Below are 14,151 nucleotides of genomic sequence, written 5' to 3'. Positions count from 1 at the left end.
CTGTTTTAATAAAATTTTACTGTGCTATTAGGAGCACAGCAGCCATTGTGCTCCTAAATTTCTAACCATCCATCAATTTTAATAAATAGTTAAGATGAGAGAGAGGAGATATTAGAGAGGAGATATTAGAGAGAAATTAAAATTTTCAATTTCTCTTCTCTTTGAATATCTCTCCAATTTCTTCTCTCTATGGCTAGAAACTTAGAAACACAATGGTTGTTGTGCTCTTAATAACACACTAGCCCTACTCGTACAATTAGTTTCATTTGATGCACCAATTATGGAAAAAATAACTCTCATAGGACCCACTGTTTACAAGATAATTGGTATAGATTACATTTACCACAGTGACAAGCTTCACAAATTATATTGGATTGAACAGTTGAAACTAACTATTAACCCCTTTACCATACTAAAATTATTTAACATATGAAGGAACATACACCCCCAGAAATAATTCAATACGAATATCGAGGAAAGAAAGAATAGGAAATGATTCACAAATAGTTCATGGTAGTTCTCCTACTGAGTAACTAACTCATGTACAGTATTAGTATAAATAAAGCATAAACATTGAATTAACACTCACTAATGCCAATCATTGCAAGGTAAATTAAACATACATCATCATTGCAAGGTAAATTAAACATACATCTTGTGAGTAGTATATACTGTAACGATCCGACCCACTGGCAATAATAATCTGTTAGTTCCAAACCACCTCACAAAATTCTTAAACCCAAATATTATTATTATTAAGATCCATGATCTCATATATACCTAACCATAACTCTGTTCCTATTCAATTTGGGACCACCAGGATGTCTTAGAACCCCCCCCCGGCTTAGGCCCTGACGTCCTCGTCAGTCCAACCACACACACAGCCCAAAATCACCAGATGATGTGAGACTTGTTTCACTCACCTTATCATTCAAATCCTGACGTAACCTGTCATTCGGCTCGGCCGAAATTCATCTTACACTTCTGACTAGTGATTTATTCTAATACCAAATGTAACGATCCAACCCAGCAACAATAATAACTCATTGGGTTCAAATTACCACCAGAAATGTTTAAACCCAGGTTATTATTATTAAGATCTATAGTCTCGAATATACTCAATCACAGCCCGTTCCTATCCGATGTGGGACTATTGAGGTGTCACATATACAAATTCAATTTGAAATGAAAGAGTCTCTCTACAAACTCATTCCTATTTTGCATTGATTCTGTAAAATCTTTAGACAAACATAGACTATTCATGAGTAAAACAGGAGAAAGACAAAAACTGTGTGACTACGGACCGTAGAAACTTCATCCAGCAGACACTACTGACAATAATGGAAAGAAAAGAAAAGGTGCCTAAAGCTGTTTAATTGAAATATTCATGATGAGTTCATCTCCTACTCATTAAATCTTTGCTTCTTGTTATCACAGCCAGGAACAGTGGGTGCCTGCATAATTTTGAATTTGGCAAGTGAGATGAGATAAATTTTTGTTAGCAAACAATAGTTGGGTTTGTTGGGTGTTTACATAAAGAGGATATCTTATCTGATTTGGCGTAATAACTAGATCAAATTAGCCAAATTTGATGGCCCTAGTAAGAGAAAATCAACAATTCGATGCCCCTGGTAATTGCTGATAATGCAGTAATTAATACATTAAGGTTGATTCCTTATTGTGCAGCAATTTGCAAGCACATTCAGCTCTCATGAACCAAAAAATATAATCAGCAAGAGAAATTCAGTGCAACTCAGTAATAGAATATTATCGACATAAAAATAATTGAGGAAACATTATACAAGAAAAAGAGCAATTACAACATTCTTGAAGTACAAATTTTGACCAGCCATTACTCAAATGTATAAATAGGAATCCGGAAAGATGCGGTAGAGACGTCAAACCTTATATTGAGCTCCTCTCTGTTGTGCTCTGAAGTGCATTAACTTCTATCAAATGCAGCCAGCTCAACTGTCGCAGATGAAGAAAAACGTTGCACAATTTCAACGTCTATAATTCTTCGTTCTTATAACTGTTGGGAGTCGATGCCTTGTAGAAATCCTTCTCCAACTTTCCTAACATCAGAAACTGCACAGAAGTTGTAAAATGCAGACCATGGATTCCCGACATTTTATGAGGTTTCCACTTGGTCCGCAACCTTTTGATTGTTTTAGTAGGATTACTAGCTTTTGCATTTTGTTGCAATCTTACCCTTTTATTAATTCCTCAGTTACATTGGATGAAACTGTGAAATCTCTATATGAGAGGCACAAAGTCACCAACATGGCAGTTAGATGCAGGAAAATAGTCAAATGATAAGATTGCAACAAAACGAAGGTTATGGACCCAATACCGGATGAAAGGCCAGAGGAGAAACTAAAACTAACCTAAAAATTTGAGGCCCCTGGGGGCAAATTAACCCGGAGTGAAATGCCTGGACATCACGAAAGGCTGGCGTGTAAACATGGAATGAAGGAACCGTCCATACACCGTCTAGTATGGACAAAATTAAGCTGTTTCTCGTCGCCACCACGGAACCCCAGCCTCATAAGAGCACTCACCATCATCCCAGGAAATATGGGATGCTTGAAGGCCAATTGCTGCATTTGGTTCTTTACCGTGTTGAGCAATCCAGGCTTCAGTAGCTGCTATTCTTTTGTCTTCACTTGTGTAGTCCTTTCTCCCTCTACCAAATGGATTGATTCCTGGATTGGCCATTTCTGCCAGCGCAGCAGGCATGTACATTGAGTCTCCGACTATAGGCGCACCAATTGCAGCCAACTGTGCCCTAACCTGCACCATTTGTTCTAATTATTCACTACTAGCTACACACAACTAAATAAAACTATGACAAACTCAAAGACTTTATCATGTTAGAAGGGAAAATATATCAGCCTTAAATTATTTCAAGGATTAGTAAAGATTTACTTCCTGAAGTCTGGTCTTGGTTAGAATTATGCCCTCAGATTTTCTATGTTTAGCCCCTGATGTTTTGTTACAGTGTAACAACTAAGTCCTATTTGTCTGCCCTCTAAAAGAAATGCCACAACAGCATCATCATCAAAATTGAAATCTTACAAAAAACTGCCACATCAGCAGAATCTGACAATCATGTCGAGCATCCATTCTCAAATGGAAGGCTAATTGAAGAACTTAATAGCTACATGGGACAAGCTTGAATGAAATTGTTAAAGTTATAAGACATCCAATTGAAATCAGAGTCAAACTTAAGGAACAAAATTGTAGAAACCTAGTTTTAAATACTCCCTAAGGGCAGTAGTACAGGACTGAGTGGAACTAAGCCTACATATTTCTTAATTTTGATGTACAAGTAGAAAAGGAAATGCGAAGTATACTAAGGATGAGAGTAAATAACCTGGTGAGTTTTTCCAGTCACAAGATTAATTTTGCACTCATAGGCAGATTCCTGTGACGGCCACCCACAATCTTCAATGTTGTGGATTTTCCTGATATGAGAATTTGGCCAAGGCACCTCGTTGCACTCCAACACCTCTAGTTGGCAGAGGTGCCATCTTCCAATAGAATCTACTTAAATAACAGAAAAAAAAAATTTTAAAAAAAATCAATCATAAACATGGAGAAGAAAAGATTAAAACTATACAGTACAGGAGCTTCATTTCCTCTATCAGATATGTTGATGTAAGTAAATACAAAAGGTATATTGCAGATAAATTAGCTATAAATAGATAACAAATATTTAGTAGCGTTTAGTTATGGAAAACTCCAAATTGGTTGGTATTCGTGATAAACCAAATCAAGTCATACAAGCAACTTTATTTATATGCTAAGCAATGGCATAAGTATTAATACGAGTCAAAAGATAGGATTTTGGGATTTGAGCCTGTGTATGCAATTATGCATGTCCTGAAGCACCCAACACACAAGACACGAGATAAAAATGCCCCTAGTCAAAGCTCCTATACAAAGATACGGACAACTCAATACATTTTTTTCTTTATTTTGCATGAAATGTGAGATGATTCACATATAATGCATGATCAAGTATAGAATGTCCAAAAGCTTTACTCTATGGAAATAAAATTATGCTTCTTTTCTGGTAATCATGAGGCATTTAATTGTTCTACACATGTAGATTGTTTATAGTGCTTCTATGAGATTGCGGTCACAGCAGATTGCTGTTTTGCTTTCTATCCAACAGTCGACATCTTTTAAGTGTTCATTCCACTTCTTACTAGAGTTCCTTAATGAATACGAGTAACTCTTTCTTTCCACTCTATTATTTTAGTTGCTGCTTTCCTATCTATCACGTGAAAACTTACCAATTCTCATTACAGAATATAGCCGCATACTTATTGGTATATTCACCCAACTACCGTCTGTGAACAGAACAACATGACTCTTGATGATGCATTAGAACGCCATGGACTTGTTAAGAAGGGCTGAACACAACAAAGGAAAAATTGTAGTTCGACAAGAAATTGTAAAGCCACTACATTCATTGTACCTACAAATACATGCTTATGTTTTATACTTGTACATATTCTAAGACAAATATCACGGCCGATCTTTCAAGGAATCTAGCATTGGTAAATGTTATAGAATAGAAAATGCAAGATATGTGAATCTAAGCACACGAGGTGATGATAAGAATAAGTTTTCTCATGTCATAAGTTAAAGATTCCATGTAATTCAAATTACAACTTGAGAAACTAATTAAAACTAAAAAAAAAAACACAGCCAACCCTCTTACTTTACCTTCTGAAACTAATCTAGGAGCAATGTTAACTGGACGCATATAATGCGAAATAACTCCAGCTGTCACAGGTGTAGCAGCAAGCGCTAGATAAAGCTTCTTAACTTGTTTTTCCTGACAACAGAAATTAAAGTTATCACATCCAAACATATCATTTACAATTTTACAAATTAAAAAAGTATATTCCAGTAAGCAATTAGGGCCCATCACTTTGTATGGTAATAAATCCTTTGCCTTGCAAATGCATGCTTGCAGTTTTGAGCCTCAAGAACAAGTCGTTTATAGAAAATTAAATTGTATCCAAAATCTCTTTCCAAGGACTCCAGTTTGGTGAAACCATCACAAAGCAATGGCCCATACCACAGACCCCTAGTAAACAATTTTATATGAGAAGTTTTCACAAAACTTAGCAAAGGCCATCAAACTTCAAAGTGTTACAAACGATGCACTGCAGTTCATTTTGGTTTCAATCAGGTCACTCTACAAAGTAGAATTACCCTTAAGCAGGGAGACCAGGCAGCTGATTTAGTTGCCACATCCTATAAATGTCTGACACATCATCCGCCACATTATCTTTAAGAGTCGATGTGGCAGTAGATTCACAATAGTCATGAGATGGTGTGCCAGCTTCATTGAACAGCTGCCACGCCATTGACACATTATTTTTCGAAGCAGATTTGGCAACTAAATTAGATGCTACATAATCCCCCCTTTAGGTAAAATAATGGAAACCAAGTGACCTAATTTGGGGAAAACATTTAAAATTAGCGCGTCTCAGATGCACCAAAACTGAAGCATGATCACCACAATCAAATTTCCAATAAGCTAACAATTGGTGTAACTTGTCAACACCACGAACAACACGGCTACTTGCCAACTTACCCGAATCTTTCCATGGAAAACAGAGCAAAATTCTTTTGTTCTAGCCAGTACAACACTGTAAGCCAAAAAATATAAGTGCGGTTAATCATTTATGTTTTAATGACTCAGTTGGAAAATACAAGAGAAACGCACCAGCCTTCAGTACAGTTATCGAGCTGATGGGTGGTTCTCAAAGGGGTTTCCAATCCCAAGGCATGAGAAGCAAATGTCACACAGCATTCCTCTATGTTATCTGTTGTTCCTCCTACCTAAAAAAGTCACCAATTACCATTTACTTTACAAAGTTCAGAAATTACTAAAATGGACTGAAATTTGAGCCTAAATAAAAAAAAAAGAGAAAATATGTTAAATTGTGTTGCAAATGAAAATCTAGATGGTTGGAGAATGCACAGATGCCAAGTCCTAAAGATGCTTCTTGTTCATTAAGTTGCCATCATTGCTGTAAAACTATGAATCACCAACAATCATTTTATTTTCCAACAAGTAGCCAAGTTAAGAATTTCAAACAAAGCCATCAACATTTAACAAGTTTTACAATGTACAAAGCTAAGCTGTATCTCAGAATAGCAAACTAACAGAACAATTCCAAATACTCAGGTGATCTTGTTTGTGAATGTGCGTACATAGCGAACTAAATAATAAACATAGGCTTCAACTTGTGGTCTTCATGGGCTTGGGTGGCCAGAGACAGGCACAACATGTAGTAGACCAGACAAGGATATCAAATGAGTCAAAAGAACCTTTAGGCCGTTTGGTTCGTACTATGCAGCATTCCTGGTTATCTCAACATAACCAAAAATCTAAATTCTAAGAATTAGATTACTAAAAATGTTGCATTACTGCATTTGGTTCGGGGCAGTAATTAGGGATGTCAATGTGTGCAGATACCCAAGATTTTACTGTACCTGAACCCGAATTGGGTGTGTTTTACCGATGCTAAACAACTATGGTTTCATTTATGGGTATGAAAAAAAAGAAAAACCGATGGATTCGGGTTCGGGTGTGGTTTTTATCTGTACCTAATAAACCCCAATGAATCTGAACCCGAACCGATTTGATATTTTATAATATATAGAAATTTAAATTTGTACTTTATAGATTTGTGTATGATATGTATTAAAATTTGGTAAAAGAGAAATAATTGGTTTTGGTTCGGGTTTTCGGGTTCGATTTCGATTTTCCCCTTTTTTTTGTCGAGTTCGGTTTTGGTTATGAATTTTCAAGACCGGATAGAATCGGGTTTGGATTTCGGTTTCGGTAGTCAGGTTCGGGTTGGGTTCAAGTTTAGGTTTTTCAAAACCCGCCCTTAATCCGACCCATTAACATCCCTAGCAATAATGTAATGTCAGATTACTACGCATATAAGATTACCGTGTCTAGTTTGTCCTATAAATTTTAGTTATCTTGCCTTTGGAATAGAGAGAGAAAGAAAGGGAGATAGAGGAAGTACCTCAAAAACCTAGAATGGAGAGGTGGAGAGCAGGATAGAGCTCTCTATTATTGAAATAAAGAGGTGAGAAGAGGTTCATAGGTGGGGAGGGTTAACTTTATAATACTTCAAAAATTGAAGTATAAACCCACAACCAATATTGCGTGACATGACACCTACCCCCCTCCCATGTAATATTTTTGGAGTAATCCTGCATTGTTACTTGTTAGTAATCCTGCATCACTGACAGGATTACATGCGGGATAAACTAAATACAGTAATCTAAAAAATAGAAAATTCTTACAAGATTCCCAGTAATCCTAGCAGGATAGCGCAAGCCAAACAGGTTAGTGAGGAGGATTCTATGTTACTACAGGCTTTATATGAAATGCATTAGATGTTTTATCAAACTACTACTAAAAACATAAATATTATTTAGACCTATGTAATAAGCTTTATTTATTTGACTTGGCGCTCACTATATTTCTCTATTTATTAACTGTTGCTTATTAAATATCTCTGGTTCATTATAGTCACTGTAGAATATAGGATGAAAACCTTATATTTTAGTCACTAAGTAGTTTAACAAAGGATAACACCCTGTACAGATTGTGCTATGCTTTCCAGTAAAGGACATAAGAGTTGAGAATAGTACTGGATAGAAAATACATACTGAGGTTGCAGCAGGTTTGTCAAGGACCACATACGAATCAGTGACTGCTATTATTCTAGACCTCCAGTCAATTTCATAGCACCTGGTTATAATCTGAGATCAGTAAAAATGGTAAGCATGATTAAACCTCAAATGTAAGCAGATCCTGCATTCCTGGCAATCAGCAGAAACATCCAATCTCACCTACATCTAAGACTCTACAAAGTAGTGAACAGGATGCAGTGCCTGTTTGGCCTTGCATCTGGAACAGCTTCTCTAACCCCGAAAAGTAAAAGCTTCCAAAAACCAGCGATTGGTAAATAAATCTTTTATAGATTTAGCTCTAGCAAGAAGCTAAAAAGATCTTTTGGGCCTAAAAAGCAGAAGCTCCAAGTGGTATTTCTGCTTCTGCAGCAGGAAGAAAAGTTAGGCTATTAGGTATTGTTTGGCCCTGCTTTAAGGGGTAGCTCAGTTCGATGAAGCTGTTGTTTGAGTAGTGCTGCTAGGTGAAGCACTATACTAAAATTTCCCACGACAGTTTCTCTTTACAGCAGAAGTGGAATATCCAAGTTGAAGGTTTTGCTATTAGTGCTCAAAGTCTCATATTAGCTTTTCAACTCTTCTATCTGCCAAAAGCCACTATAGATGACTACAGCTGAAAGCCAAACAGGGACTTGGAGGTCACTCAAGAAGCACTTTTGCACAAGACCGGCCAAACAAGTGCATTAAGTCGTTAACATAGGGCATCTCATTGTAAAAAATATTGATAAAGTGTATGTTGACAAAAGAATAAAAACTTCCCATAGTGATTAAGCTAATGTGTACCTCGGGAATCTTTTCGGGTGAACATGCACACGTAGGTAACTACCAGCTTCGACGAATTGATTAGGATCTGTTATCCGAAATGTTTTCTGGGCTTCTCTGACCGTCTTCCCTTTAATGGACGGCCTCTTCTGCAGGACCGATGGTTCTGTTACTTCTTTAAAGATCTGAAATTGTTCCGGAGTTGCTGTTGGAGGAGGCTCTGGGCACACTAATGCAAAATGCACAGCCCCAAAGTGAATAAGATCTGCAACAAACCTTCAAATATAGAATGATCCACTTATTCTCACTTCTATACATGTCTAACAACCACCTGTAACTTTCTAAAAATCAAAACCTTTTACTAAAGAAAATACTTTTCTTTCAGTAAAAATGAACGGGGACCTATTCAAATATAAGCCATTTTAAAATAGACTCCCCTCCAACTTTTAATTGAAGTATTTTTCTTTTAATTGACTCCCCTCCAACTTTTGATTTTGTTGATTTAAGTTATTTTCATCATTTAATTGGGATTTTGTTTGATCTAACAGTGAATTTGTTAAATTCAATTGCCCTAAATGCTTATTCAGCTACAAAACTGCAAATTTTGTTAATCCTTAAAGGTTGATAGCTAACAAAGTCGTTAACTAATTCCCAGTGAAGTTTAGGAACATAACCCAAATCAAAACAATTAAAAGTGGAGGGAGTGTCAATCACCCAAGGAAGAAAAAGTTGGAGGGCCTATTCGAAATGTTCCATAGTAACAGGTCTTTAAGCAATAGGTCTAGACTAATTCTCAAATAGGACATAATCAAGAACTAAAAAAACATACTTACAGTGGAGGAAGGTGCAAAGCTCTACTAATATAGTCAAGAACATTGCACCCTTCTGAAACTACAAGATGTTCAACCCTAGGTGGGCTACTTTGCAATGGGCATGGAAGCAACCGATCGTACTCCGGGTGACTGCACATATATGAACAAGCTATTAGATTAATAAAATCAATGGCCTGTAGTAATAGATATAAACTATCACATTCCAATAGAGAGTAATAATTCAAAAGCTAAATAAAAATTTGGTAAAAGCGTACAAAACTGACCTAAACTATGGGCCATTTAGAATTGGTTACCCAACCTTTCAATCTGGTTGATTTGAGTTAGTCAACGGCACTTTGATTTTAAAATTTAAGCTAATTACTGGCTTTAACTAATTTATAATACCGAGAATTGCATGAAATATACTAACTAAACCTGTAAAAATAAACGTCGCATTTAAATTTTGAAGTCAAAGTGTCGTTGACTGAGTCAAATCAAACAGATTGAAAGGTTGGATAGTAAAATCAAAATTTTGAAAGGTTAGGTCGCTAAATCAAAATTGTCAATAGGTCAGGTAAGTTTTATACGTTTTTACATAAAAATTTAATAGAATTCACATATGAATAAGATCATCTTTTATTTTTTTTATATTAGGTTAACTCCGAGGAATATTAATAATGCCTTACTTTGAAGGAAAACAAAACCCATCGGGTACAAAAGAACAAAGATTTCAAATCTAAATATTGGCATATATTCATCCTTTCCAGTGAAATAAAATATATAGCTTAATATTTCAAAGGAAAAGAAGTCCTAGAACCACCTGAACTTTGGCCTATTTGCAATTTTCATCGGCCAAAGTTTAATAAAGGTTGTAGTTACAACCTGAACAATCAATTTGTTGACCACCCACCTTCTTTCCACCAATTTTTCACACCAATTTGTCGCCAACTTGTGACTGTCGTGTGACATAAAAAGTATTTTTTTTTTCAAGTTCTTTTTTAAAAAAAACTAAACTGAACTTCAGGTGGTTTTCAGATGGCAATAATTTTCTAAAGCTATTTCAGAAATTTGAATGAACTTTGATGGTTAATTGCAACGAACGGATTGATGAGGTGATAAATTTAAACTCTTTAAACGTCCACAATCAGGCCGAAATTCAGGTGGTTCTGGAGCTATTCCCCCTACTTCACATCATGAACACTTGTAACAACTATTTCGCGCTCACATTTAACTCACTCGACAGTATAACCAACCATACCGACGTTTCATGGATTCATTTTATCTTCACTTCACTCTTCAACTTTAATAAGCATCACCCTATACTTTTTTTCTTCTCTCAACGCTACTAAAACTCTGAAGCTTCATCCTCATGAACCATTCTATTAGCATCAGTAAACACCAAAAGTTTTCATCTTTACAGGATAAATTCTGGCCAAAAATGAATCAATGTGTTCAGAAAATTACCATTACAAATAAACAAATTCTAAAATCACCACACAAAAAAAAGAAGAAAGCATCAATCTCACAGACAAAACCAAATACAAACACCTCATGAGCAATCATCAAATCATCAACAGCAAAAACCAGTTCCAGCCCCAAGGAAAAAAGAAGGAAAAAATTAGCAACCACTAAACAACACACCCGTTACTCGACGCTGCGGCGGAGGCGGAGGCGACGGGGGCGGCGGAGGAGGAGGAGGAGGAGCGCGGCGGAGAGGTGGAGGGCTTCCTCCGCACGGCCCATAAGGGGGGGATCCACTCGGAGTGGCGGCGGCGGCGGTGGCGGCGGCGGGGGTTTGTGAGGGGAGGACCGAAGCCGCCTTCGCCATTACTGCCGGGCTAGGGCTCGCGCTCGCGCTCTCTCTCTCTCTCTCTCCGGCGCTGCGCGGTGCGGGTTATGGGCGGAGCAGCGGAGGATATTGGTCGGCCCATGGGCTGGAACGGCCCACATACCGGGCCGATTCGTGCCGAGGGGGCGACCCGGCCCGGCCTGGTTACGAATCCGCGCGCCGGGCAGTGCCGGTGTTTATTTACAGGAGCCCGGCCCGGGCCCAGGCCCGCCAACCCCAGGCCGGGCCGGGCCGGGCCGGGCCCCGCTTCGTGCCAGCTCAGTAATAGAGAAAAATCCCCTTTTTTTCCTAATTGTCCTTTTTGTATTTTTTAAAAAAGTTATTTTTTTGAACAGAAAGAGATAAGTAGTTTTTAAATTACAAAGTTTTGATTTATAATTTTTAATTTACACAATTATATCCAACTTTTTTAAAATTCTTTTAAAATTTTTAAGAAAATTAAACACTAAGAATAAATTTAATTTTTTAATATTGTTAATTAATATTATATAAAATTTAAAGCTTAGAGATAAATAATTTTCACTTTCAGTTTTATAGATTTTTTATATAAATGTTTTAATTTACATATGTTTGATCCAATAACCAACTTTAATATAAAATTAATATTGCTTTCTTTTCATGATCTTTGATATTCTAAAAAACCTTTATAGGTTTGAAGTGAGATTGATATTCTAAAAAAACTTTATAGATGTAAAATAATTTAATTTCTTAAATAATATAAAAAAAATTAATTTTTGACCAAAATGCCCCCTCTAACAATCAAAATTTTAAAGGTTAGTGAGGGCATTGTGGTCATTTTGATTAAAAAATATTTTTTTAATTTTTTTGACCCTTTTTGAAATAATAAAAATAAAAATGTATTTTAAAAAATGAAGGGACCCAACGACTTAAATGCCGTTGGGCCCATCATCAGAGATCAAGCCAATCAAGGTCTTACAGGCTACAGCAGCCTACATGTAGGCTCTAGATCCCGAGAGGCCAAGACCTAGCAATTTAAATGCTAGAGCGGGTCATGCCGGCCCGGCACAGCCCAGGCCTGACACGGGCCGGGCCTACGGGCCGCAAAACTCAACCCGGCACGACCCGGAGTACTGGGCCGGCCCGGCATGAATGCTACAGTAACAGTGCCAGGCCACAACCCGGCCCGCAGTCGTGCCGGGCTAGACGACCCACGGGCCCCCCGGCCCGTTTTACATCCCTAAGTTTAACCCAAAAAAAAAGAAAAGCTTTTAGATAAATTTGTAAAATCACGTCGTCTTTTTAAAATTTTATAAATTTGAGTTCGTTTTTTAAAAAATGATCAAATTATTCTGATCCCTCTTTCTCTCTTTTCTTTCTTACATTTTTCTCTTTTTCATCTCTCTCCTCTTCGTCCTCTTCCTTGTCCACTGTTCTCACATCATCGTGCTTCTTCTCGCCTGCCTCGCCCATGTCTCCACCGCTGCCACCGCGCTTCTATCCACCTAGCTACCTTGTCATTGTCGGTAGCAACGAGGCTGGTATGGACAAAGAGCTTGACGATGAGGATGTGGTGAAGGGCGTGGTAGTGATGGCGGGGCACTGCAGGATTTGATGATAGTGGGGACGGAGAGCACATTAGGGCTGGGGCAACGACTTATGGAGCATGCAATGGAAAAGGCAGAGGGCGAGTGAGTAGACATCATAGCAAGAGAGAATGCGGAGGGTAAAAGAAAACGTAAAAAAAAAGAAAGATAAGAAAAAAAAAATGTATTTTTCTTTTCCTGGGAAGGTCACCATGCAACATAGCACTTTAGGGAAGACCAAAAGGTAAAAACAAAAAAAGAAGAAGAAGAAGAAAAAGAAGAAGTTGTATTATTTCTGACTAAGTTGTACTGTTTGACATTAAGTTCTCAAATAGTGCAACATTTTTTTTATGGTAAAATCTAGTCTCAAATAATTTTAAATGATATAACTTAACCTCATGATTAGCCTCAAATGTGTAACTTAGTAGAAAACAGTGCAACTTAATAGCTGTTGTTATTGTCGAATAGGTTGTCTCCTCCACTACTGCGGTGGAGGTTAGTAGGGATGTAATACGGGGCCGCCGAAGCCGACACGACCCTAGGCCAGGCAATGGGTATGGATACCCGAAATTTTATCCGAACTCGAATCCGAATGAAACGGATATATCCGATGGATATGGATATGGATTTGGATATGGATATCAAAAATAGAAACCCGACGGATATGAATTCGAATATGGATTTTGATTGTATCCGACCCGAACCCGAACCCGACCCGAACCCGAATTTATTTTGTATTATATGTATATATATATATATATTAATTTGATGTTATATTTGAANAATTGTATTTTAAAAATTTAGATTTAATATAATATATTTTGAAATATTGAAAAAAGAAATAATTGTTTCGGGTTCAAATTTTCGGGTTCGGGTTCGGATTCGGATTCGGGTTTCGGATTTTTTGTCAGGTTCGGGTTTGGATATGGATTTTTAAAATCCGTCGGGTTCGGGTTCGGGTTCGGGTCTCGGGTTTGGAGTCGGGTTCGGGTTTAGGTTTTTAAAAATCCACCCCGAATCCGACCCGTTGACATCTCTAAGGCCAGGCAATGGCCTGGCATGGGTACTATTGCGCCCGTGCCAAGCCGGCCCAGCCATACTCTTCAGACCTTCGATGCTAGGCCTACCCACCAAGGCTTGTCAGCTTGGCACAGCTCGACTGAGATGCGCCTCGGGGTGTAATGTGGGCCGTACCGGGCCGGAACGGCCCATATTAAGTCGGGCTGAAACAGGCCGGAGGCCAACCTGGCATGGCCCGACCCCAAGTCGGATTGGACCATGCCGGGCCGTAGTACTTGGACTCCCGGCCAGCACAGCCCCCCAGCCTGGATATCACGGGCGGTGCCGCGCCGCGCCGGACTTCTGGCCAGCAATTTTTTTATTTTTTTAATTTTATTTAAAAATATATAAATTTTTTAAAAAATACAAAATTAAAATACTATTA

At 37.8% G+C, this 14,151-nt stretch overlaps 1 protein-coding gene across 1 annotated transcript; it reads right to left on the bottom strand.

Annotated features, from left to right (window-relative positions):
* On the bottom strand, positions 1,607-12,594 carry LOC109723773 (RNA pseudouridine synthase 6, chloroplastic). The gene is made up of 11 exons (XM_020252259.1): positions 12,582-12,594; positions 10,956-11,133; positions 9,336-9,464; positions 8,524-8,778; positions 7,720-7,801; positions 5,750-5,865; positions 5,618-5,672; positions 4,738-4,849; positions 3,377-3,546; positions 2,388-2,793; positions 1,607-2,088 (listed from the first exon to the last, which is right to left on the bottom strand). Exons 1-10 carry the CDS (start codon positions 12,592-12,594, stop codon positions 2,509-2,511), a joined length of 1,395 nt encoding a protein of 464 aa, XP_020107848.1. The 3' UTR covers positions 1,607-2,088; positions 2,388-2,508.

The sequence above is a fragment of the Ananas comosus genome, linkage group 18 (assembly GCF_001540865.1).
Source record: "Ananas comosus cultivar F153 linkage group 18, ASM154086v1, whole genome shotgun sequence".
NCBI lineage: Eukaryota > Viridiplantae > Streptophyta > Magnoliopsida > Poales > Bromeliaceae > Ananas > Ananas comosus.
This window is presented reverse-complemented; position numbering and strand designations above follow the sequence as displayed.

Coding starts and splice junctions, on each gene's coding strand:
- LOC109723773 (XM_020252259.1), bottom strand. Junction 7,802..8,523: donor CACCCGAAAAGATTCCCGAG/GTACACATTAGC, acceptor GATTATAACCAG/GTGCTATGAAATTGACTGGA. Junction 5,866..7,719: donor ACAAACCTGCTGCAACCTCA/GTATGTATTTTC, acceptor TGACTTTTTTAG/GTAGGAGGAACAACAGATAA.